At 31.5% G+C, this 26736-nt stretch overlaps 1 protein-coding gene across 1 annotated transcript in view; it reads left to right on the top strand.

The window, feature by feature from the left end:
* The window catches only part of LOC124362286, a 53454-nt gene extending 29324 nt beyond the window's left edge, over positions 1-24130 (top strand). The window contains 7 exon segments of the mRNA XM_046816650.1: positions 1136-1313; positions 4632-4823; positions 6680-6843; positions 9645-9819; positions 13094-13282; positions 19765-19968; positions 22533-24130. Of these exon segments, the coding sequence (XP_046672606.1) occupies positions 1136-1313; positions 4632-4823; positions 6680-6843; positions 9645-9819; positions 13094-13282; positions 19765-19968; positions 22533-23462 (2032 nt within the window). The 3' untranslated portion in view covers positions 23463-24130.
* The last annotated feature ends 2606 nt before the right edge of the window (positions 24131-26736 follow it).

Raw genomic sequence — 26736 nt, 5'->3', positions numbered from 1 at the left:
ATCAACCCCTCCTACTGTAGCTACGTTATGTGCACACACTTTCAAGTGCTAATGGTTACTCTTATCACTAATTTGATAGTCGGTGCCATGACCTAAGACTGCATTGACAATCATGTGATTTTGTATATTGTTAAAGGCTCCTCCAATATCTAAAATAAAAAAAAAGACTTCCACCACAGGTTACCTGTTTTGCTACTAATGCTTTTCCTTTCCTACAGAGCCTGTGATGGCAGCAAATTGTTGTGACTTTCAGGGTCACTCTTTTCATGAATGATTCATTTTCTGAAGAGGGTAGCTTGAGAGAGATCCCCTTTCCACAAATTTCGTAGCAAGGTTTTTTTACATTCTTTAAAAGGAAAAAAGACAAACAACTCACCCTTAGCAGCTTAAGCAGATTGTATTCATGCTTTCCCTGCTTGAAAATAATCACTAAAAAGTTTCCAGGGCAGTTGAATATGTCTAAGATCTTGGAGGCCCTAAAAATATTCATAAACCAAGAATAAGTCCTAATTCCTGCTCAGGGCAATCTGATCTCATCTCATTCCTCCTGAGGAATTAAGAGTTGAATGCCTGCCCTAATCATCTTTCAGGCCTGTGAAGTGTTGAGCCTGCGACCTTTCTTAGGAGTTTTAAATCATTGCACTGTCCAAAATACTGAAATGTCAGTATAGAATTTCCTCCAGCATCCCTCATGGCTTTGTACATGTTTTGGCAATACAAAGACAGCACCTTGTATTAAATAGTAGTACCATGTCATGTGCTCCAAGACTTTTTTTAGTTAAAGTTGCTTCGTCAAAGAAGCAACTTTAACTCCACAGTAAAATCTTGTATGTGTTGCAGCAACAGACATTTTATGTTTCAGGAACGGTATCTAACCTTTTCTTTAGATATCAACTCCTAAAACAAGGTTAACATGTAATATAGTAAACAACACAAACACACAAATGTTAAAACAAACTGTTGAACCGAAAAAACACAAATGAAAACAGGTATGTACCATTGAAACACATGCTGATGGCAGATGACCATAATCTTGACTCATGATTGGGTATACAATTTTTTGATTGAGAATTTCTCTACTCTGGGTCTAATTTTTTCACCCTTTCCAAGTTACATAAGTTAATCACTGTTTCAGATTCTCGTACAATGCAGTACACTTTGCCCTCTGCCACATTTATAGTGGGGCCAGCAACATTCCTGACTCAATCAACATTGTGGAACTGGCTACATTGGCTGACATGTTGTGTCTGGAGGGTCTCAAGGAGGTCATCATGTATACGCTCAAAGTCAAATACTGCCACTTCTTCCATAAGGTACTGCCACCTTATTTACATTAATAACACATCGGAATCTAACCTTCTCTTGACAGAAGGTCTGGTCTGGGCAATTTTATCAAGTTTTGGATTTTTTAATTAATTAATTATTAAATATTGTCTTTAAAATTTTGTTCGTATTAGAAAGCTTAATTTAAAACTTAATTTCTTAATAATACTGTTACATGCAACAATTTTCAAAAACTTACCATTTTTCAAGAACACATTTTTGACGTGTGTATATTTCTTGTTTTATTCCCGTAAAAGCTATCTTTATAAACAATTAAACTTTAATTTTTTATACTTTTATAATATTATTTAATTATTGAGGTATGTACATAAATTTAAAACACAATTTACTAAAATTCTTGTACAAGAAATGACATGCAAGACAAGCCAAACATTGATTTTGCCTAAATTAAATTTTGTCCTATAAGCCAAATCGTAACCTAGTTATAGAACTTAGATAATAAGTAGTATCTAATATTTGTTTCAAAACATACTAACCAATAATACTCATTTTTACGTAAAACATTTAATCATGAAAAATTTAATTGTTGATGAAATTTTTATTCAAATAAATAAATCAGTAATCACCATTTAGATCAATTCATTATAAGGTTTCATTAATGTCTTAACTGAAAAAAACATGATAAATGATTTCCTTCAATGTCGCCAATAGTGAACTCTGTATCTTTATCAGAATAATACCTCATCAAAGTCCAAAGATTTCTAAATAAATAATGCTCTATCTTATATTATAATTATGTGCTACCAGACAACATTGAGTGACAACAGTTGACAAAGAATAGATGAAAAAAACAACTAGTGTTGGTGTAGCTCCCAGCTGAGTTTTTTGGGAACCAGCCAATATATCCTGTTATATCGGGTGTTTATAAATGAATATGGGAGTTTTAACGTTTTGTACTAATTATTATATAAAACTTACATTATAATTAATACATGAAATCAAATAGCAACTCAAATAGTTATACTTACAAGCTTAGAAGTATGTATAACACACGGTACACAAAGTCGGTAGCCTAGTTATTCCCAAACTTTGATCAATGTGCCTGGAGTGATTGTCGTAATATCTGCTTCAATCCTGTTCCTCTTAAGTGGTGCACATATATACAATATCTTATGAATCCCCAAAAGTAGAAATCACATTGCGTCAGGTCGGGTGAACATGGAGGCCATGCAAAACAAGCTCTGTCATAGGCCCCTTGCAGCCTATCCAGCTTTTGAGTACAGTAACTTTCAACCAATCGCGTACTGAGTTAACCCTTAAAGCGCTAATTTAAATTACTGTCAAACACTGAGATATAAAAAAATATTTTTTTTTATTTCCCAATGCTAATTTTTGTTTCATATTCCTTGGTATTGCCTTTATAAGAAAAAATAATAAACATGTAATATTACATATTTTTGAGAATTTTATACACACGAAAACATTTGAAATTTTGAATAAACTGCATTGCAGGATAATAAATATATGACAAAAAAGTATACTAAATGTTAGTAAAAACAAACTAAAACACTATTAGAATAACAACGGACTGATTCAAAACACTTTGTTACAATATAACCAACATACGACCAACACACACGTAATTAAACAGCTGAATGAAACGAACGTGTCTGTAGGCGTATGCTGCGTCACAGGCCATACAAAAAATGGCGGCGATTGCTTTCAACCCGAGTAGGTACCGTTACAACGTCCACCAACGGTGACAAAGCGTTTTGTCTAGTCCCGACAGTCGAAAAGAACATTGACCTGCTCTCTTACGGAAGTTTTAACAACTAATTCTTCGCCATTTCAAAAGTAAAGCTTTTGCGTTTGTAGACGTTATCTGCGTTTAAAGCATCGGCAGTTCCGCGTCTATAGGCGTTAGCCGCGTTGGAAGGGTTAAGCCAGTGAGGTGGTGCACAATCTTGCTTCCAAATAAAGTTCTGTGGTTCATCTTCTTCCAATTGAGTAATAGCCATATTTCTAACCCATCAAGAGAAGAGATACAGTTCCTTCTAAAAAGTGAGGCCCATAAACTTTCCACCTAGATATGGCACACAAAACATTCAATTTAAATGAGTCTCACTGCAATTTTATCATCTTGTAAGGGTTTTCTGAGCCCCAGTTATGAGCGTTCACATGGCAATTGAGGTGAAATGTTGATTATTACTAAAAGCAATATGATCCAGAACATTTTCATTTTCATCCAACAACATTTCGTTTGTAAAGTTCGCATGTAAACACTAGTCTGCAGGCTTTAGAGCCTGTAACAACTGCAAATGGTAAGGACTTAGTTGTAAGCGCTCTCATAAAATTTTCCAGTCATCACTGGAATTGCAAATTCACAACTATTCTTCCTAACGGATTTCTGTGGGCTATGTGTGAAAGTCTCCCTCACTCACTCAATACTTTTCACTAACCATTGATCGTCCCTTACTCTTCCCTTTGCAAAGGCAGCCAGTATCTTCAAAATGATGATATAATCTACAGTTGTTATTATCACTTGGAGGATCACAACCAAACTTTATATGAAATGCATGTTGCACAGTTACTACAGATTCGGTCTTTGCAATATAGATAACAGAAAAAGACTTTTGTTCACAAGTCACCATATTTGCTATTAGTGCTTTCTAACAGATGGCAGAGAAAACATTGAGTCTGCATGCACACAGGTCACAACAAAAAAAAACTGTTTGAGTTACTCTTTGATTTGATTTATGAATTATAATTTTAAGTTATATGTAAAAAAAACTGCTACAAATTGTTAAAACCCAACATTTATTTATAAACACCCTGTGTTATGAGCCAGATACCACTTGGCTGTCACTTTGTGGAAATTGATAAGTAGAAGGAAAACCTATTCTCGAGCGACATTTGAGTTTTAGCCGTGTAAACAAAGATGCAAAAGTGAAACTCAAACAGTGATTACAATTTGTCAACTCACTAATTACAATGATACACTCAATAGAACTATAGGTGATGTATGTGGATGTGTCAGAATACCTTTACATAAATGTCGAAGTTACAGTGAATTATAATAAAGGACATTTAAAAATAAATGCTGATCAAGTTTCTGTAAGTCAATCAATCAAAAAGTATCTTTATCTTCTCATAAACATTTCAATCCATTTTTCACAGTTCACTCCTATCTCAATCACCTAATTTAATGATACATTTTGTCAGTAATTAGACAAAGATGTGACTCTTAAGACTTTAAAGTTTACCAAACTTATAAGTTTTATAATAATATAAAAATGTTCTCCATTAGATTTGTCAATAATTGTTTGACACCTGGGTATTTGTGGCAGCCGTGCCCGATGTGTACAGTGGGCGTGTTGGAGTGCCTGCCACTGGCTGCAGCCTACGGTCTGGATGAAATTTACCGCAAGAGTCTCCGTTGGATCACCAAGTACTTTGTACGAGTGTGGCCAACCAAGGGGTTTGCCACATTGCCCCGTGAGCTGCTCGACAAGTGCTACAAACAGCACATTGTCCATATGGTCTGTCATCATGCATACTAAAACTTATACATGAGAAATAAACTTTGACTGAAAGTAGATAATAGGAAATTACTGGATAATGAACACTGTGTTGCATCTTACAGATCTGGTATTCACTTATCTCCTTATGACACTATCTCATAGATATCTTGAGAAATCATATAAATACGTATGCATAGTATATGTAAATACACAGTGTGTTCCAAAATATAAAAAGTCTTGGAAAATATTAAAAATACAGCAAAGATTAAATGGACAAAGTAGTGTGTAATAACAAGACCAATAAATTAATGTGGTCAAGTTGATTATATAAAAATAATTAAACAATGTAATTTGAATACATCTTATTAAATTCTGACTACTAAAAGTCCTCTGGGCCGCACGTTTACAAGAAGTACATTTTTATTTGGGAATAAGTTTATATGCACAGTGTAGAAATTGTTGCAGGATGTGATTGATGCAAATGCATTATTGAACACATTTTGTAATTTAAAAGCTACTTCATAAACTGAGACTTTAAATTTACATTCCTATTGCATTAAACAATTGAGTTATTTATTATATTATTTTTAGTTAGAATAAAATTAGTTGTGTAAAAATATAATTGTTTCATTATTTTTATATCATGACATTTAGTTTTTATAAAATTATGAAATATGGTACAACTTGAAACTAACATGCTATTATGTTAAAAAGTAAAAAATGTCAGTTACAGTCATTTTTAGACTGACCTTGTGTGACAATTTTTATTTTTTACTAATCAGCTGATTCCAACACTGTACAGTGAAATACCAGTCAGGATTACCAACTATTGGAATATTAGAATAACATTTCTTTCACACGGTACAGAAATGAGGTTTTATGAATTATTTGATGTAAACGACGAAAAAAGTATAACATATATGATATTTTTGAAATCAGTAAAAAATGTACATTCTTTTGATTAAGAAAAAATGGGTTGTGCATTTACAAAATTGGCTCAAACCCTACACCTCTTTGCTTGCTGTTCTTTAAAAGTGTTTAATAATAATATTTAAAACTAGCAGAAATTTTCATTCAGATTTCACATGAAAAACGTTTTAATATAGGTTAATAAAAAAGGTGTGACAGTTTGAAATTTTTGACCAAATTAGTTTTTAGTTTAATTAGCAGAGAGTAAACGAAACAACCAATAATCAACTAGACCACATTAATTTGTTAATGTTATCACACACAACTTTGTCTATTTAATCTTTCTGTTTTTAAGATCCCTTCAGCGTGCATAACATTTTGAACACACTGTATATAATATTATATGAACTGTGTGAAACAGAAATTTGTCAATATTTAATAGAACAATCAAGAATTTAGGAAAAACTTAAATACACTTGCATCGTTAACTGTCCAGTCACGCAATGAATGGAATCATGCATTTTTAAATCTCTTTTTACGTAATAATGATTGAACAGCTTCTTCATAAACCTTTTCCAGAGTTCAGACCATCTCACAATGAGATAAAGTAATCACAGCTAGTTTTAATTATGTCTTTATTGGTTTTTGGTTCAAGAGGGTCTTTACACAAATGGATTTGTATGTAAACTATGCTATGATTATGACATCCTTGTAATGGTAGTATCTATCTGAACAGCATTGAGAAATCTAAGGGTTTTCGTCACAAAATAATCCCATTCTTCCCTGATGAAATCTGGCTATATTGATTCACAGTCTGATTATTTTCAACTTTGAGTACAAAGCAACTGTTCTTGAGTACATAACATTGTATTAATTGGCTTTGGCGAACATCACCACACATTTATTATTGTTTAAAAATGTCATCAGTTACTCAAAATATTAAAGGAAAACTGTTGATGTTGTAGACTGTGGACAACGTTCTGGAGACAGTTCTCTGCTGCAGTAAACTTCAAGGGTTGATACCCAATGTGCGGTGGGCAGAACCGGTGTTTACTCTGGCCACTAAACTTTATGAGGCTGCAGTCAAGTTCATAGCCCAGCATTTCTGCGATATTCTTTCAAGTGATGTGTAAGTAGTGCTTCATTTATGTAATTCCAATAAATTTTTACAGTAAGAAGGTGACTAGAATTGTTATTATTAAAGAATTAATATTTATATTTGATCCTACTTTTCATAATATTAAATATAGAACGTATAAAGGGGTAGAAAATATTGATCCATGCATTAAATTTGTTAAAGTAGTTCATCTGTATAGAATGGATTGATGGATGAGATTTGTTTGCATGTATTTTATTTTACACTCTGCCTTAAAATTTTTTAAGATACTATAAACAACTAATAACAAATGTAAGGGTTTGCTTGTGAGTTTCAAAACTTCAGAATTTTCAGAAGTACATTATTTTTTATAAATTTTTTAATCCTCAATTCAAACCTTATCAAAGAATTAGTTATCTCATCGACAATAATTTACCTGATCAAGACAAAACGACTTCGCTTCATCTATCGGGTCAAGACATGTTTGGTACTTGACATGTTGCAGCAAGCATGCTCATTCGTGAGTACACTTTAAAGCAAAATTGTCAGACGGACCGATCAGAAGTGGAGTGGGAGATCTATATTTTGTACAATAATTGATGATATTACAATTTTGCACATTGGTGTGCAATTTATTTCAAACTCTTTATTTCTGAAAGGTCAGTTAGGGAATGGTGATTTATTAAATGCTTGAATTTTATAACCATCTTTTGTGAAAATAATATATCTAAACCTTATGGACATAAATGATTTATAACTTTATTTTGACCCCTGGATCGAATCTCTGCTTAATTGAGCTTGTCTAGGGTAAGCAATACGTGCTGATATCTGGCTGTGTTGAGAAAAGACACATCACAATGTTTCTTAATGACAAAGAATATGAATGAAGTTCTTTATGTTACTTTCTAAAGATTACGTCTTATGATGGATTTAGAAGCTTAAAGAATTTAATAATCCTTTAGACCACATAAAATTTTTGCATTGACAAATATTAATATGAGATTAAAAGCTACTTACTTGATTTATAAGAAGACATATTTTAAAAGCAATGTAAAGCTGAAATACTTTTCATGTATCTGTAGCCATACACATCTTCTAAAATGTTATAACACAAATATTAGACTATGTAGTCTTTAAATGTGTTCAGAAATATGTTCAATTATAAATATAAATATGAGTTTGTAGAATCATACAAAAGACATTTTTTATTTTTCCATATTTAATTTATTTCAAAAGCGCTTTTGCCAGTTAACCCTTTTAGTGCCACAGCGTCTACGTCGTATTATCAGTGATTCTTCATTTATAAGTGAACCATTTGGTTTTTATGAGCAGAATGATGTGGACAGTGACAAAATCCCAACATCTGATGAAGATATTCACAGTGAAATTGACAATTCTAACAAAGACAAAGACTATGAACCATCCCAATCACTTCTTATTTGTTGTGTAAAAATAAAATAAAATATATGGGATTTGTTTAGTTTTAGTTGCTCTTTCCGATGGTAGCATCAGAAAAATAATATAACATTGTTTACATACTAAAATTGTATGCCAAAGTGAAAATATATATATATATATATATATATATATATATATATTCAAAATTTACTAATTTTATTATAATAATCCAAATATGTACAAATGTATTTTTTTTAAATTTATTTCTGTTTATTGGTTATTTATCTGCAATACAAAAAAAGTAACAAGATATGACCTCAAATAAGGAAATAGTAAGGAATTTACTAAAACTGCATTTATGCACTAAAATGCTTAGCTCTCTTGGGTATGGCAATGTGCCAGAATTATGTGGAAAAATTTCTTCTTTTACTAATGGTAGAAAAATGTAACTGAAATTTACGGAAGGTTGGGAAATACAACTATCTTTTAAAACCTTCTTACATGCAATTTTTAGTTTTATTTCTTTTAGTCCAGGAAGATTCTTTAAAAACTACACTTGATGATTTAAAACTGATATGGTGATTTTCCTTTATAGCATGTTCAACTAATTTAGATTTTTCAATGTTTTCTTTTTTATAATTGTAAATATGTTCTTTTAGCCTCGTTTCCACAGGTCTTGATGTTTGGCCGATATAGTACGACTTTTGCATCCACAGTCAATTTTATACATTACATTCTTGGTTGACCTGTTTTTTTGTTTTTTGGTTTTAATTTTGTTAAGTAGCTTCTTAGATCATTTTGTGGCTTAAAAACAGTACGGATGTTAAATTTAGAATTTATCTTAAACATTTTTCTGATGTTCCTTTTACATAAGGAATAGTTACGGTAGTGAGATAATTAGGATTGTCTTTTTTTGTTAATTTGCTTGCAACCTTTGTTTTTAGTCTTAGCTCGTTCAATAATTGACCGGGGATAGTTGTTTTTAATCAAAAGTTCTGTAGTATAATTTTCCTTTAAAATTGTATCTTTGTCATCAGTTACCAAATAATCTTCTGGACAAACTTTGTACTAATCCATTTAAAACGTTGTTTTAAAGGTTGCAAGCAAAACAATACAGCACAATTAGTGTAACTTTTTTAAGATCATTGCCTAATTGATCCATACCTAATTACATTAATGCATAGACAGGAACTGTTATTGGGTTAATATAAACAAGTTAACTGTTGCCAAACTACCCAACATCACTTTTAGATCACTAAATTAAATTTGGGTAGCAAAAATGTTTTTCATATTAAATTTATAAGTATCTGATAAGAGTGATCTTTTGCTGGTAACTCGTGATTGTTTGTGTGCCCTGCTTGACTGTTCTGTGATTGTAATTAACAAAATATTACAAATTATCTTTGTCAGTTTTAAGTTAGTGATGTTTGGTGTAGGTTCATGTCACTCGGCAAGGAGCAGCTGTGGACTATGAGTCATCTAGAGGAGACTCTCCTGTCAGCTGCCGAGAAGCTGCCCCCAGACCAGGCCTGCAAGTGTCACTCACACCTGTACAAGCTGACCAATGTTATTCATTCCACTAATTCACCCATGGATATCAAGTTCAATGAAGTAATCACTCTTTTGAAATCAAACATTTATATTAAATTATAATATCAGTTCTGGCCCCTTTGAAATTTAAAATAATAGATAGAGAAACAAATTAAAAATTATAGATAAGCAGTAACTGATGAGTTGTATATGAACAAATATTGAGTCAGTAATGGAATGTTAACTGAACATCTCCAAAATTAATACATTTTTATTGAAATAGCACCCACACAGTTTAATCAATTCCAGTTTGATTGGATTGTCAAGTGTATGCAAACAATGAATTATATTGATAAGATTTCAGTGCGAAGATGAACAATCACATCCCAAGCAAAAATGAAAACAACTTTCATCAATCACAACACATTTTAATTAATAAATTCAGAATTAATTAACAAAACAACATTTATTCTAATTCACACATTTTCATAATATATTAGATCATACGTTATTACCCTTTGCACTCGAAAGGCTAGCAGCACTGGCCACACCAAGGATGGCCAGACAGCTTGCATTAGTTTTGCCTCACAACTCGTATGGCCAGTACAGGTGGCCGTACTACTTTCATTGGCAGCTCGGCGGCCATATTTGTTGTTTGCCTCCCCAGATCAGAATTATTTTTTATTATCCTCCGCGTTATTTACATAGTAATTTAAAATGTTTAAAGAAGAAATGAAAAAAATAATCAAATTTATTCTTAATGAATCTTTCTAATACAAAGAGAAACATACACTTTAACTCATACATACATTGTTAAGAAAGATATTGAAATAAAATGTTATAAAGTAGGCATTTACAGTTATGTTATACTCAGACATGAAATATTTAGAAATTTTCTGTCGTTACATTTTTTACAGAATAAAACTTTTAAAAATGCATACCTATGTGTAGTCAAGAATAGTTAGCACATGTCTTCTAGTAAAATTTTTAAAGTTTCTTTCACTTCAGTGTATAGGCCCACTACGCGTCATTTGTCTAATTTGCACAGTCAATGTTAAAAAAAATTAAAGGTTAATTTAAAATTTACTGCGTACCTAAAATTACTTTAAAATAAAGCTGCTTGATAGGTTTTAGCACTTATTATTCATTATAAAACAAAGAGGATATTAGAAAATAACTGATAAGTTTAGTGGCTAGTGGTGCTGGCCTTACGAGCTATGGATGTATTATATCTTGGCCAGTACAGCTGGACATACGAGCTCAGATAACATTACGGCAAAAATTAATACACGCTTCTGACAAAATGCCAGTAGAGCTGGCCATATGAGCTCCAAGGACAAATTATAAATACTGCCTTCGAGTGCATAGGGTAAGTTTTAAAAGCTTCAACCATCCACCATCTTGAAACGTGATACGATAATATAATATTAATTTTTCTCTTGATTGGAAACTGCAAGAAAAAAAAAATTGTACTGAATTTCAGTTTTATATCTTTACTGGTTTTTTTTTTATAAAAAATAAAAACAGAAAAACAAATACAGATAGTCAATGGAAAGAGTTAGACCTTTGGATGCATTTGAGTTTTGCTTCATTTGGCCCAAGTAACAATAAATATCTTAAAGTTTCCGTTGAGAGTTTTGTTGCACCCCGTATATATTGCATTTTTGTCGCCAGTAAAGGGAGCATTATTGTGTTGCCTACAAGATGTTTCACGAATTCTCAATTGGAAACGACCCCATGTGTATTAGACAAAAAATGTTTTCATTAAAATTCTCTTTCAACCCTGAAAAATACTCACTTTTATCGGAATCTGTGTGTATATATATATATATATATATATATATATATATATATATATAAATATATATATTATATATATATATATATTATATATATATATATATATATATATATATATATATATATATATATATATAAATTCAATCAAAATCACCAGTTGGATTAATTCTGAGACATCATAGTTAATTGAAATTAACCCTTAAAGCGCCAAACAGTTTCAGCTAAACTCTGGATTAGCGCTCATTTATTATAAAAAATTAAAATTAGATTTTCTCAACGCTAATTTTAATTTCTTTTTTAGGTAACAAAATAAAACAGAAACTGCAAAAAAATATCTTTTGTCATATTTATTGCCCAAAATACACATGATTTACTATGTAGCGTTCCAGCTCCTTTATAAATTTTACCCAATGCTTACTGTTTCCTTTTATTATTATGTATATCAATGATGACATTGCGTGCTTATATGTACTAGAATAGAACTAGAAAATAAGTATATTACATATTTAATACAAAGTTATAATAAAAAATTAAATTTACATGCCAAAAATTTGAAAACCAAATATTTTCCAAATTCTTAGTCCTCTAACGGGTGTTATTTTTATAATAATTACAAAATGGTTTTCAGATGTTTATAGAAGTAAATAAAATATTGTAACACTTATTGGAGTAAAAACAAGCCTAAAAAAAAAATAAACATAAATGTAGAATTTCGGAACAAGAGCTAAAATACATAATTATAAATATAAGGAGTAAAAATATTTCTACGAGGAAAAAAGACTTTTATCGCCATTCAAGAAACTGTTTATTTCAAAAGTTTATAAATATATAACTTTCATAAAAAGATGATCATATAACACATAAAACTACACAGTAGTTTACCGATCAACTATTCGCACTGCTTCAACAGGATATGAAGAAGAACACAAGAGCTGCCCGGCGCGCGGCGAGGCAGTGACGTACGCATACATGCGCTTGCGGCGTTGAGCAATACTACCAAACTGCCAGCTGTTCAACAAAAACCGGTTCAGTATCGATCGTTAAACACAAAGATTGTCACGTGATGTGGCACAGCCCCGCTACACTACTGTAACATACACCCCTCACAGTCTAGCGGACAAACTCTGAACTAACAGTGCAAAATAGTAAAAACAAGTATATTGCGCTTACGGCGTTCAGAGCAAAGTCGATCCTCGCGCGCATATGCGCTTACGGCGCTTTAAGGGTTAATTATTCAAACAATTTTCTCTATCTCTGTGTTTAAGAAAAGTTACATGTTTTATTTTACTTGTTTTCATACCATATATTTTTGTTGCTTGCAATGTGTTTATTACCTTAATGTTTCTACTTCTTAATATTTTATTTTATTTTTATTTATACAAGCTTTTGATAATGTCACTGACGAATATTAAGCAGTTAAAGTTTAGAAACGTGTCTTGTTTTCCTTTATACCTATATATTATGTATGTATATAATATGAACATATTGTACTATTTCACTAAGTACTCAGTCAAATAAAAATGTACATTAATATATAGTTTTTTTAACAATTCAGGGGTTTGTGGAATTCCTCAGTCTGCTGGCAACGACTGTGGAGGCCTGCTTGTTGAAACAAGCTGCACGAGCATCACGCACCCCAGCCTGGACACTCATGGAACCCCAGCTTAGGCATAAGATACAAGACGCTGCATGTTTAGTTATAGTACCTGGGGATGACCGTAGGCGAGCCCGCCATCTGCTCAAGGTATTCATTCTTCACTCTACTGTTTCATGTCTTCGACTCTCACTGAATACTTTTATGGTAGTAAACAAGTCCATACAATTAAACCAATAAAAAATCCTTTTTAAAATTTAACAATGTGTCATTCAACATTTATGTGTTTTCCACTATTACTTTGTAGTACTATAATTTAATACAGCTTGGAAATACAGTAACTCCTCTATATCTCGCCAATGGATGAGTGTAGTGGATACGGTAGTTACACTGCCAAACATTCCCTCACATAAATACTCTTATAATATACTCCGGAAACATATCAATTTGATTCATGCACCATTGGATTCGGGAATAAAAATGCTAACGGATAACCAGTGTTACTCCTCTGTTATTATCGTTGTGACATAGCAATTTATTATTTCAAAAGTAAAAGAAAACATTGTCTGTTTGTTGCGAACGTCATCTTGCCGGTGTTGTTTACTTTTACTTCTATGCTGAGCCGTATATAATTATAAGTTTTTGTAGTTTTATTCGTGTTTTAGTGTCGTATTTAAATATGTACTGTGTTGTTGAATAGTGATAAATATATTTTAAAATAAAGGAAATATTTTTACTGAAATGTGTTTGATAAATTATAGGCTCTGAGTAAGCTATTCAAACATCACTTAGCTAAAATGTATTTAATGTATTGTTTTTCACTTACTAAATGTTATTTCCAACACTTTTTTAGTTTTGAAGTAACAATTTAGTTCTGGTAAATAGATAGTTTTCACAAGATATCTCTGAAAGTATTGCATTTACAGCTCTGGGACGAATTTTAATAAATTTTTCAGATATAAAAACATAAAAAACAATCGTATTTGTATCTTTGTAACTACCTTTACCATTTTTATACGGCCTGACTTCACCAAGGGTTCTGAAATCCGGGCAAAATCTTTCGCTAGGCTTAACTCGCTAACGAAGCGTTTCCGGGCATATGGTTATATGAACTTTTTTACTTGTTTTAGCTATAGAATAAGCTCTCGAGAGATTGCCGTTTAGTTTTGAATCACCCTGTATATTTACTTAGTTTAGTAATTTCTTTGATTATATATGTGATAACTGGATCATTGTTTGTCATGTATATATGGTTATTTGAGTAACCTGTAAAAAATTAGTCTTGGTCAGATTTCAGTAATAAGAAATAGATCTTTTCTAACTTATTGGTGATAAAATAGTGAATTATTGAAGGCTACACCAAAGTGATGGATCTTGCTCTGATCTCAAGTGATTCATGTTTTGGAGTAAGTCTCAGAAATTGAATCTAGTCATGGATAGGGTATAGACAATATCATAGTGAAATCATATTATATTGATATATGTGTCTGATTATCATATTATTCGTTCTAATTTAGCAATTTTCAGGCTGATGTAAATAAAGATTAGTTAATTTAGTTACACTATATGTTTTCTAACTGGTGCGTATTATCACATTTTCATTGTAAATATGGTATTATTCCATATATTTAGACAGTTTTATGGTTTTCTAAAAAATATAAAATTTCCCATCAGTTATTTAAAAAAATGTTATATAACACAAACTTTTAAAAACGTCATACAGCAAGTATGAAAATGTTTCTTTGTTTTTTTTTTTTAATAATAACAAAAAGTAACTTTTTTATACTTTTCAAAAATGAGTTATGGGGTTTATTTCATTACTACTGTATAATCCATTTAATTTTGAGTAAGAAAATATAACATATATTATGGACACTTGTATTAGCAAAACTTGAATTGTCAAACTCTTACATACACACATGATTTTCATAATTTATGCACATAACTGCTTTTTATATTATAGCTTTATTATGGTTTCGTTAGTATGTATAACGTTTATATTTTCTGAAATTAGATGTAATTTGACACAAAACGCCTATCTTACATTGTTCTCACAATAACTTGATTTGATAGACATGGTTTTCCCTTATTTTAGAAATCTTTTGCAAAATTTGAATCTTAAAAAAAAAATTTGTTTATGGCCTACTTTAAATTCAAATAATATTCTGAACAAAAGAAATACATGTACGTACATACATTGCTCCTAATTTATAATTTTTATAAATAAAAAAAAACATTGTATGAAGCTCTAAAACTATTAGACACTACAGGATGAAATGACCGCCAGTTGTAGGGTTAAACTTCGTCTAGTGAAATATGACATCCTTAATCTTTACTTTTTATCTTTGTTGTCAACTTAATGAAAATAAATACAAAAGTTGTAGAGAATATTCTTTTGGTACCAATTTTAGTCAAAGTCAAAATTTTCTTAATTCATATACGTCAGATACAGAAATATTATAAAAAGGGTGATTTAAATTAATTTTAAAATAGTGTTAAGTACAAGACGTTAAAGTGTATTATGTGTCTGTTGGTTTGAGACTTTTGGTAGAAATCCTCAAGTGTGTAGATAACCCATTGTGAAAGCAATATTTGGAGTGCAGTCTTTAGTTGTGTTTCCTTCTTCGCCTTGATTTCTGTGGACAAGTATTTGCTCAGCTTTCTTCCCTTGTAGGTTGGAATTTCTAACATTGTGTTAAGTGATGAGTGGGATGTGGGTAAATTGTTGAGTAGTGTAAATTGTAGTAGTGTAAGTCTTACAAGGTTTTCTCTGTCCACATACAACTCAATTACTTGTATGTAGAGAGGTGACACAGTCAAGAAATTTAGGGTTGAGAATGCCTGCAACTTTCTAGGAGGTAAAGGTTAGTAAAGATTCTAATTTTTGTTTGAAGAATTAGAATCTTGTTCATGTTGGCTTTTAAAATGCATACAGCTAGACCATATCGTATATGAGTCTCAAACAGTAGAAAGTAGGTAGTATGTGCAGTAGTCAGATATATAATTCCTTTGATCTGTTTGAGTGCATACAGGCTTGCATTACATAGCTGATCAATATGAGCAGTCCAAGATAGACTAGTCAGTTATGACCTCAAAGAATTTGGTTTGATCAACCAAATTGAGCTTTGGTATGCAATTGATTTACTCTGCTCTTCTTCCAAATCCTAACTGGCTAGTTTTAGAGTGATATACCACTAAGTCATTTCCATTGCAATACTGATATGCCATGTTAATAACAATGAATGTATTCATTCATAGATTTTCGGGTGAACGGTTGACAAGGATTAAAGTTGTGTTGTCAGCGTACAGCAATGTTTTAGTGTATTCACTTAAGTACTCCAAAAGGTCATTGGTAATGAAAATGAACAGCACTGGACCAAGCACAGATCCTTGTGGCACTCCTCTTTGGGTCGGATGCGGTTGAGATCAAAACGCTTTAGTGGTTCTTTTTAGAGTAGAATTTAGTACGACTGAAATCTTGCATCTGTTGAAAGTAGTGATATGGGTTGATAGTTACTTAATTCTGTTATGCTGTCAGTCTTAAATTTAGGATAATTTTTTATACTTTGAGTGATGAAGGAACTTGGCTTTCACTAAAAGATTTAATGAAGATGTTAGTGAGGTTGTACTGCTTTAGTACTTTTGTTGATATGTCATCAATTCCTGCTGAAATTTTTTATTTAAAAACTTAATAATGGTTCTTAACTCCTCTTCAGATGTGGGTCTTAATGTGCTGAGTGCACTATTGTGAGTCCCATCAGAGAGTTCATCAGTTTTATATCGACGGTTAGTTTGAATTGTGGTGAGTCGTCTTGTTTTTTTAAAACCCATTTAATGTTTCCAAATTTAATTTTTATTTAAATATACAATAATAAACTTCTAAATATAAAGATTTATACACTTTTTCCCACCTTTCATTTAGTAGCAACCATTTCAGCTCATTTTTGTTTCTAACTACAATTGCTCTGTGCAATGATTTAGGTTAAGTTGGTGATAAAGCACATTGTGAAGTGTGATCAGAAAGTCCAGTGCAGAAAACTTTCATATGAAGTGCACCGATGACCATGTTTGAAACAATCCAGTCTATAGTTGATTTTGATTTGGGAGTAATTCTTATAGCTCTAGCATATTAACTTTTTTAATATTATGGTAGGCAAGCATTTAATTTGATTTTTCAAGATTTATATCTTCCATTATTAGACAATGTCTATTTTCCATTTTAGTTTGATCTAATATAAGAATTAGAGTAGTTGTATCATCTAAGTTACTATCTGGGGTGATCTTTACGTACCCATAATATAGGTAATGTCTTTGTTACAATTTATCTTGATTAGTGCAACCTTACATGGAAGTTCTTGGCAGTATGTAATACATCAATCTCCTCGGTGTGAGTTTGTTGTGCATCTTCTACAAAGATAGCTACATCTCCAATATGAATACAGTGGGCTACTAGGCCAAAGCCAGGCTACCATTTTATGAACTCTATCTGGTGCTCTGTTAAAGTGAAGACATTGGGTATCTCCAACTCAGCCAAGTGTAAAAGGCAATATGATTTGCATTGTGGTTCTCTCATATTTTAATTTAGGATGGTAAATCTTCTTTGAAGTGCTCAATTATAAAAAAGATGTTTCTCCTTTGTCACTTTGTTGTTGTGTTACATTTTCCAGATCTGTGATCGTTGCATTGCTTACTTGACCATCATTGAGATTTGTCTGTAGTAGCCTATGTTTTTGTTGTAGAATTCCTCTATTGTTCTATTGTTTGATCGTGGTCTTGCATTTACCATTGTTGGTGTGTTGTAATTTTCGTAAGTGAGGGCTGGTAATTTGAAATCATGTCAAATGTTTTATTATTTTGATGTTTTTAAGATTGGCTTAAAGAATTTGCTCTTTGCCATTTGTAGTAACACGATGAAGGGACTTCTCCCTTGTTGCTGGCTGTTTTTTTTCGTTTTACTTGAGGTAGGATGACTTCTAACCAAAATTGTCTGGACATGCACTACAGTTGTGGGAGCTTCACTGTGGCTGTTGCCACTATACAGAGGTATCACTTTGGCCTAGAAGTTTTTAACTGTCCTATATCCAGTAGGACAGTAGATGAACTTAGTGGTAATAGTGGACCATTTGGTGGAATGTTTATGAAGGGCAGGTCAGGGTTAGGGGTTGATGAGTCTCAACTAATGTGTGCTACAGTAGAGCTATGATTTGCTCTGCATTGACTCTCTCGGCTCAAGAATAACATTGATTTTTCTCTCCCTATTCTTAAGCGCATATTACTTAGTAATCTGTTTCTTTTTTTAAGTCATGTTCATCAAAAGTATGTTGGACATCTAAATTTTTAATTGTTTTTGTTTGTCCAGTTTGGCCTCCATTTCTCTCAGATTTTGCAGATGATTTTCTATTATTCTCACACATTTTTCTTCCTCAAGACTCAATTTTGTCTTTGCTCCAGCACTAGTAAGTTTGGATTCTAGAAATTCAATTTTTCCATCCATTAATTGGTTTGTTTCTAGTAATGCAAACAATTTTTGCTGCCATTTTCAGTTTATCTTCCTTGTCATTATTTTTCCCTAAAGTTAATTTTCCAGCAAACTTCTAGATATTTATAGAATTAAATTTTAATGGTCATATTCATTTTTTATGATATGTGTATACAGGTATTAAATACAAAATATAAAATTACACACTTGTGTAATTTTTAATTTTATATGTATATATGCTTTATGGACAGTTATTTTATAGAATGCTTTATATATAATAAGTGCTTATATATTATATCTTATAAGTGCTTTATAGAATGTTACTTTTAGACATTCGTGACTGTCAATACACTACACCACTAAATATTTTATCAATGTATATGTTTTGTGTATTTTTATTATTTTTATAAAATTTAGAGGAATTATATGTATTTATTTTTATTGATTTTTTAAATTATTAATTATAACACTTTTCGCTATTAATTATAAAAATATTGTATTAAGTATGGGTTAGAGGTCTATAACAATTTTAATGAGAAACAAAACATATGAATTGGATTTTGTTAACATTGCAACACAACAGCAGCTGTAAACAAGAACGATGTGACAAAACCTTCAAGCAGATTATCTGTATTATTTTGTAGAAAGATGACCATCATAATCACGCAAAAGGACATACATACTTTGTTTTTAAAAGTAAGACATTCAAAGTACACAAAAAGTAACAGAATCTAAAATTTTTCTTCATGCCCTATCCACAGTAGCCTATTATTAAGAGAGTTAAATAACTGCTATCGATTTTAATAATTTTGTTATTACATTTAGATTTTTAAAATTTAGATTTTAATTTTTTCCTGGTGTGATGAATCACATTTCCTTCTTCCCCTTCTGTGTACATCCTCACCCAACATAGATAAAGATGTTGCACCACTTTCTTCAGATATGGAGTCTTAAAAAGAACAGACTGCTTAATGTTTGATTTGACCCAGTATAAAAAAATGTGTTTAACTTTGTTTTCTAGTTTTATTTTCTTCTCGAGAAACACAGATTTCTTAAATTTCATTCTTAATAATGATGTTGATATTTATTAGACGAAAAAAATGTATTTTTGTTGGTGATTTACATTTCATTAAACCAAAACCGATGTATTCAGAGGGGAGAAACCACCAACGTGGGCAAACGACCCACTGAGTTGGTGCCAGTGAAGACTGCTGTAACCGATTCAACTCCTGGCAAGAAGACACTACCTACCCGCCCACCTCCCATTTCTGCTGTCAAACCCAAGACACCACAGCCACCTGTCAAGACAGAGAGTACAGGTCCTCGACCCAAGACATGGCCTTACAAGATATCAGAGGTACGTTTTGATTCACAATGTTCTTGAAATAACATATTTTAAATTGTTTTATCAAATTGGAATTCTTATATTGTTACGTTAATAATGGGGTATCCAATTACTGACTGGTAATAACAGTTTTAAACCAATACCAACCAAACACAGTATGATGTTATTATAAATGTATTTCTCCTGGAATTCTGGGTTAGGTTTATAGTCAGCTCATTCATGTTCATATTAACTGCTTGCCAATCATTAAAAATAAACTTGAAAAATTGGAATTAACATTTAGTTGTCTCATGCTGAGATGTTGCTAGTTTTCAGAGACTATCACTCAGGTAATTTAAAATTAGCACAGAGATTATGATGATTGCGTTAATACCATGATACTTGTACATGACAAGGTAACTCCATCTTCATCCAATGTTGATTTGATTATATACAGGAGGATTTATTTAAAACTGACTTGGTACACAGTAAGCTTGATATATTGTAAATTAGACATTACAACATATGAAACTCAATTGTTGAGTGAAGTGTATACCATGATGATAACCAGATATGTAGTAACCAGTCACTAAGACTGGCTCTTCCACAATGTTGAGGTCAATAACACCATCTTCACATAACATAGCTATGGAGAGAAGGGTTGATTCAATGCAAATGTTGAATTCAGCTCCATTTCACCTTCTGTTTAGTGCAGGTCTGAAATCTGACACTGTCACTGACTTGACGCCTGGAATTTGAAGAAGCTCTTTGGATTGGTTCGACATCAAAGACACCTAGACCACAAAATCAATTGTATTCTAGATGAAGGGGTGTTCTTATTGTCTCATCATTTGCATTGAATCAACCCTTCCCACGTAGCTGTGCTATGTGTAGAAAACTTGATTATCGTGCTTTGGGACACTGTCTGAAACATTGTAATGCACTCAATTGTCCACCTGATGCAAAATTTTTATGTAAAACTCTTTGACATGCAAGTTTGTTTTTCAAAACATCTGAACACTAAAAATATAAACAGAGGATCTCAAAATAAATGGTAATGATTTATACTCATCATGGAAATTTTTAAAGGAAAGATTGTTATTAATTATTTTCCACTCAAAGAGCAAAGAGGGTCACACTGTAACAGCTTTGTACAACTTTAAGTAGATGAAATGAGATAACAATCCAAGTACTGTTCAAAGTTGTACATGCTGCTCAGAGTTAGTTGATTTATCATTATTTGGTTAGTGAATTTTAAGGGGTTTTAAGTGTATACCAAGTATCTTTTGTCAATCTTGTATTCTCTGACCAGACATAATTTACAAATACTACAGGCAGTGAAAATCTGCTTCAACTCTGTTTGTTTAGTGTTATTGCACTGATTAATATACAGTTGGAAGGTCTAGCCTATAGGATTGCAGATATTTGCTTTTACCAAGTGTTATAAAAAGGAATCATGACATTTTGAGGGCTGAAATCTATGCTCCCTTTTAATTTTTAAATACTAAAACAGAAGTTAGAGCACGCAAAAAATGTAAACATATTAACACATAATAATAAATATTGAAAATTTAAAGTTAATAACAAATAGGTAAATTTATATGAAATCAACCTAAAATGCTGTTTGTTAAAAAAAAACCAAATATACGCGTACCTGAATCCACCAGGAAGCAAAATTTAAAAATCATTAAACAATACATATTATGTACTCATGTGAAGTGCACCACAACAAGATGGAAATAATGTCCAGTACCCTTATCGTCATATCAGTAACTGGCAGAATATGTGTAAACAGACAAAGGACAAGGTGATGAAGGGGAAGGAACTCACCTCCGGTCTATTAATAGCTATATCTAGTATCCAGTTTATTAGTATCTAATATAAATTTACACTGTATGTGTACATTGAATGTTGAGAGATATTCAAAGCATGTATACCGTGAAATTGTAATAGTTTTTACTGTAACATATAGGCTTTGTCATTAATAACTGGCAGGTTCCAGCTCAGGTATTATACAGTAAAAAATAGAGAGAAACATGTAATTGATCATTAGAAATGAGAAGAATTAAGAGACAATCCAGCTGGAGGTCCTAAAACTAAGGGTATGCTCATCTCTCCATAATGGGCTATGTGAAGTTAAACTATGTCTGACAACTTATATTTAGGCCTGTGGTGCTGTCACAATAGTTCAGACACCAAAAATATTTAATCTGAACCGTTGTGACAGTACCACAGGCCTAAGTATAAGTTGTCAGACATAGTTTAACATCACATAGCCTATTATGGGGAGGATGAGCATACCCTTATACATATATAAATTCAAAATTGAATAAATAATATATACTTATTATTTGTTCAGTGTTTATATATTTACTTTAGTTTACTACTTAATTCATATTAACTGAGTTCTGTATAACAATTAGCAATGTTCCTGGGAATCAATCGATATAGGCACTAACCATTAACAAGAAAGTAACGAAAAACCAAAAGATAAAAACACAAAGTTTATTATTTTTTAAGATGTAATTTTTACATTTTTTATTTTTATTTTTAAAATTGTGTACATCATGTTAAATATTTTCTATTGTATCACTCAGGTAAAATCAAGATATCTGGAGCCAAAGGCAACTCCAAAGCAGTCACCAGCCCTGACTGCTGCCAAGACGGAGAAAACAACACCCACCACTCGCCGCAATGTCAGCAAATCTATCATCTCCTCATCAGACTCTTCACGAACCTCATCCCCGGCCATGAGGAGATCCTTACCTCAGCGGCCATCCAGGAGTGTGCCAGGCAAGCGAGAGGACACATTGACCATGTCAACAGATTCATTGGCAGATCCGTCAACCAGTGGCAATAAAAAGAAGAGTGACTCGAGCACTGGAGCAGGTAGGGGTCAACCATTCTCTCGTGTAGACTTTGTTGAGAAGAATGCACAGTCATTGTCAGTCAAGTCAGGAGGAATGAGGGTGACATCAGTGGAGACGGTGTCTCGTGTTAGTCTTAGCGATGCCAAGAGTAAGGCTGTGGTCGCTACCAGAGTGGATGGAGATAGGCCAAAGTACTCTCCTGTTCCCCTCAGTAAACGGAGCAGCACCCACAGCTCCCCTCGGATCAAGGACTCTCCAGTACCACAGGTTAAAAGTACAGTCAGCTCTACACCATCCCCATCTCTGCGGAGGAATACTCTATCGCCAAAGGAAAAGTCCAGCAGCACTGCTGATACCAAGTCCTCCCTGTTAAAGCGAACCTCGACATACCGAGTTCAAGCCAAATCATCGAGTCCGATGAAAGTTCCTGCGACTAAACCGAGAGATAATGGAGCTTCTCCGAACGTCAAAGGAAACATAAATAAGATTCAGTCCAAAGTGAACAGCGTGAAAAAGTCAGCAGCAAATAACAACATACTGAGTAATCATAAGACTGAAACCAAACCACAGCCAATGGTAGGATCTCGTTCCGGCACTTTTCTCAAAGACGAACCGACTGTTCTGAAAAAACCACAAGTAGTAAATGTTTCTGAGTAATGCTGCAAATAGTTAAGCTTATCTTTATGATGTCTACCGCTAGTCAGTGTGCCATTGAAGGCTTTGTTTTTAGTTATATTCGATCATTGTATTGATCCGTAGTTCACAGCTTTAACATCACCTAGTTGACTTCCTTCAGCTTACTTTGCAGTATTACAAGGTTTAGTTGATGCAGGTCTTTAAGTTATAATTTAAATGTATTCCTGTGTTGTTTGTGTGTTGGTAATATTCGGCAGCAATATAAAATTACAGCCATTGTATTAGAAAGTTACCAAAGATTTTTTTTATGATTCAAATATTTATGTTCTTTGTTAATGTTTTTTTAGAAAAGTATAATTTAAAATCATTGTTAAACTTTAGAATTTATTTATTATTATATTTAATATTTTTGTGGGCTTCATTCATGTCACAAGTAAATAAATACTGTTCATATTACATTAAATTTAGGATAGAGACATAAAATTAGAATAAATAGAAATTATTTATGCAAAAGTATTTAATTGTTAAGAATGTTGCTGGTTGTTACTAAAATGCCTAGACCGAATTTAACACTGTATATTCCAGTGTAATTCGGAAGATACTTCTTTTTCATACTCTAATTTAATTGTAATAAGCTTATCGCATGATTTATGTAATTTGTATTTGTAATAAAACATATTAATAGATTTTGTTCTGGGTTTTGATTGATAGCTTTGTGTTGCCCCTTTTTTGTTGTATATGCCATGTAATTTGTTTATGAAATATTGCTTATCATAAATACAAATGGTATTGTTTATCATAATTAAATAGAACTATTCCTATCCTATTTGAGCCTTCCATGTTAGTTAATAATGAAATGTATAGTTTGTGAGAAAATGTTTGATCAGACAGAGGAGTTCAAGCAACATTGTTTTGTTATTTTATGTTCAAACTAGTTTTAAAACATGAAATAGTATTATAAGTATTAATGAATATCGTACAGAAGGTAAAGAACGTTTCAGCACAAACACCATAGTTACTGAAAAAGTCTTTTAATGGCAGAGATATTAGAATTTGATATCGTTGTTTCATCTTTTTTCCAGCTCCGTAAATGTGTTTGATATTTTTCAAAATTGAAAACATTTTTAATTGTCAAAAAATGTAACTTCATAATTATACTCGTAGATGGCAAGTATCACTAAACATCAAGAAGAATATTACTAAAAACAACAACAATAACAAAGTTTTATAATATCGTTGGAAATACAATATTTTTCTGTTTGTGTTGAATATAAACGTTCTTTACTTTCAAACTACTTTCATACTCTTTTTGGTTATAAAACTGAACTTTTTTTATTTATTGTTGATGAAATTTGCTTTTATTTAGTTTCTTCTGGTTTCAAAAGAATGTTTTCCTTAATTTCTGATGTAGATTCAATTGTTACTAATTTCATTAATCCATTTTATGAGATTTAAGACCAAAGATCAATGTTATTATTATTTATGCTTGTTAAGAGCTCTTTAGTTTTTGAAAAAAGTCTGAATTATCAGATATATTGGTGTTTTTTTATCTTTGTATTTTGAGACATTAAAACGTCTTAGCTTTTCAGTAATAACAAATATATTTTAAAGGGCTGAACTGTATATAATTTACATTTTACCAGCTTCTTGTTATTGGAAAATAAATGCTTAATATATGATCAAACACCAATAAATGACATATTTTTATTTTGTGAGGCCTTTCTTGTTCAATTATCAATAATATTTTTATCTCAAACAAATTATATACATGCTTAATATATGATCAAACACTCCAATAAATGACAAATTTTTATTTTTGTGAGGCCTTTCGTGCTCAATGAACAAGAAAGGCCTCACAAAAATAAAAATTTGTCATTTATTGGAGTGTTTGATCATATATTAAGCATGTATATAATTTGTTTGAGATAAAAATATTATTGATAATTGAGTAGTAAACTTTTGTTGATCAATATATGTGCTCGAAAGACACTCTATGAAGTACTTTAATCAGACTATAGTTAAAATTTTTAAGCTTTTCTATTGTTAAAAAAATAATATTTAACATTGAATGTATTTATGCATACACAGATATGTGTACCTTCTCTATATTCTGTGTTATACATAAAACAAATTAACTGAATTTTATACCGTTATTTCATAAGATCTGTTCAAATTAATTTTAGAATCTGTCACTTATTTCTTCCAAAATTATTCCACTGGTATTTAAGTTTAACTTTATATGGTGTGTTTTTTTATAATGTATATAAGTAATCAAACAGAGGATTGTACAGACAGATTGTTGGAGCCAGATTTTTTTTATTTTATAGGTTTTATAAGTTCTTTTATGAATCATGCATGTCAATTTCTTCAAATACTCAAGTTGAACTGGATTTAAAATATTATAATTTGTTATGGTTTTTGAGATTGATGACAAATTTAAGTATCTAAGTAGTAGGTAGTTCTAAATATTTACACTACTTAAAATGAAAATAAAAACAAATCTTCATTAGGGATATGCTAGTTCCAAAAAAATACATTTTAGTTATGGTTTCAACTTCTTAATCTGATTTTCTATTAATACATAGAAATAGATTTTGGTAGTGTTTCAGCTCAACTTATGAATTGCTCACTACAATTTCAATCATGTTCTTTTTAAACTATTAATGTTGATTATTTATTTTGGTTTACTCTTCTTTTGTGCCAATATTCATTTATTCCATCTCTTGTTATTTTGGTTTTCATATCCGTGCTGCAATTGTAGGCCTACTTGTATGGGATTTCACTGCATAATTTCATATTTTCGTTCTGTTTTGTGTTTTTTTCAATTTGTCTTTCTGTTCTTTCTTGCCGTATTATAATACAATATGACTCGATCCAAGTATTGCCTGTTATTAATTCCTAATATTAGTGAAATTCTCAAAAATATGGTTTTGAAAAATTGATACATTTATCCCCAATACACAAATGTACATTGTTAATTGAAATAAGTAATGATATTGATATTTATTTCATTACGTCATATTTTTTACTAAAAATTAGAAGTCAGGTGATAATTGCTTTTTATAGTATTTTCTTTGTAACAAAACTGTTTAGGCTGCAGTCAATTATTGTTGTATTATTTTTGTCAGAGTATCTCTTAAGATATATTTAATCTATTTTAACTATCATTCCTTTTTTCACAATGAAAAGTTAAATGACTGATATTTACTAATAGTTTGATAACATTAAAATGTTACATAATATGGTCTTCTCTAAAAAACTTACTTGTTGAGTTATTCACACAAAACATTTTATT

Source organism: Homalodisca vitripennis, chromosome 1, assembly GCF_021130785.1.
Source record: "Homalodisca vitripennis isolate AUS2020 chromosome 1, UT_GWSS_2.1, whole genome shotgun sequence".
Classification (NCBI taxonomy): domain Eukaryota; kingdom Metazoa; phylum Arthropoda; class Insecta; order Hemiptera; family Cicadellidae; genus Homalodisca; species Homalodisca vitripennis.
The sequence above is the reverse complement of the archived record's forward strand: the minus strand, read 5'-3'. Positions and strand labels throughout refer to the sequence as shown.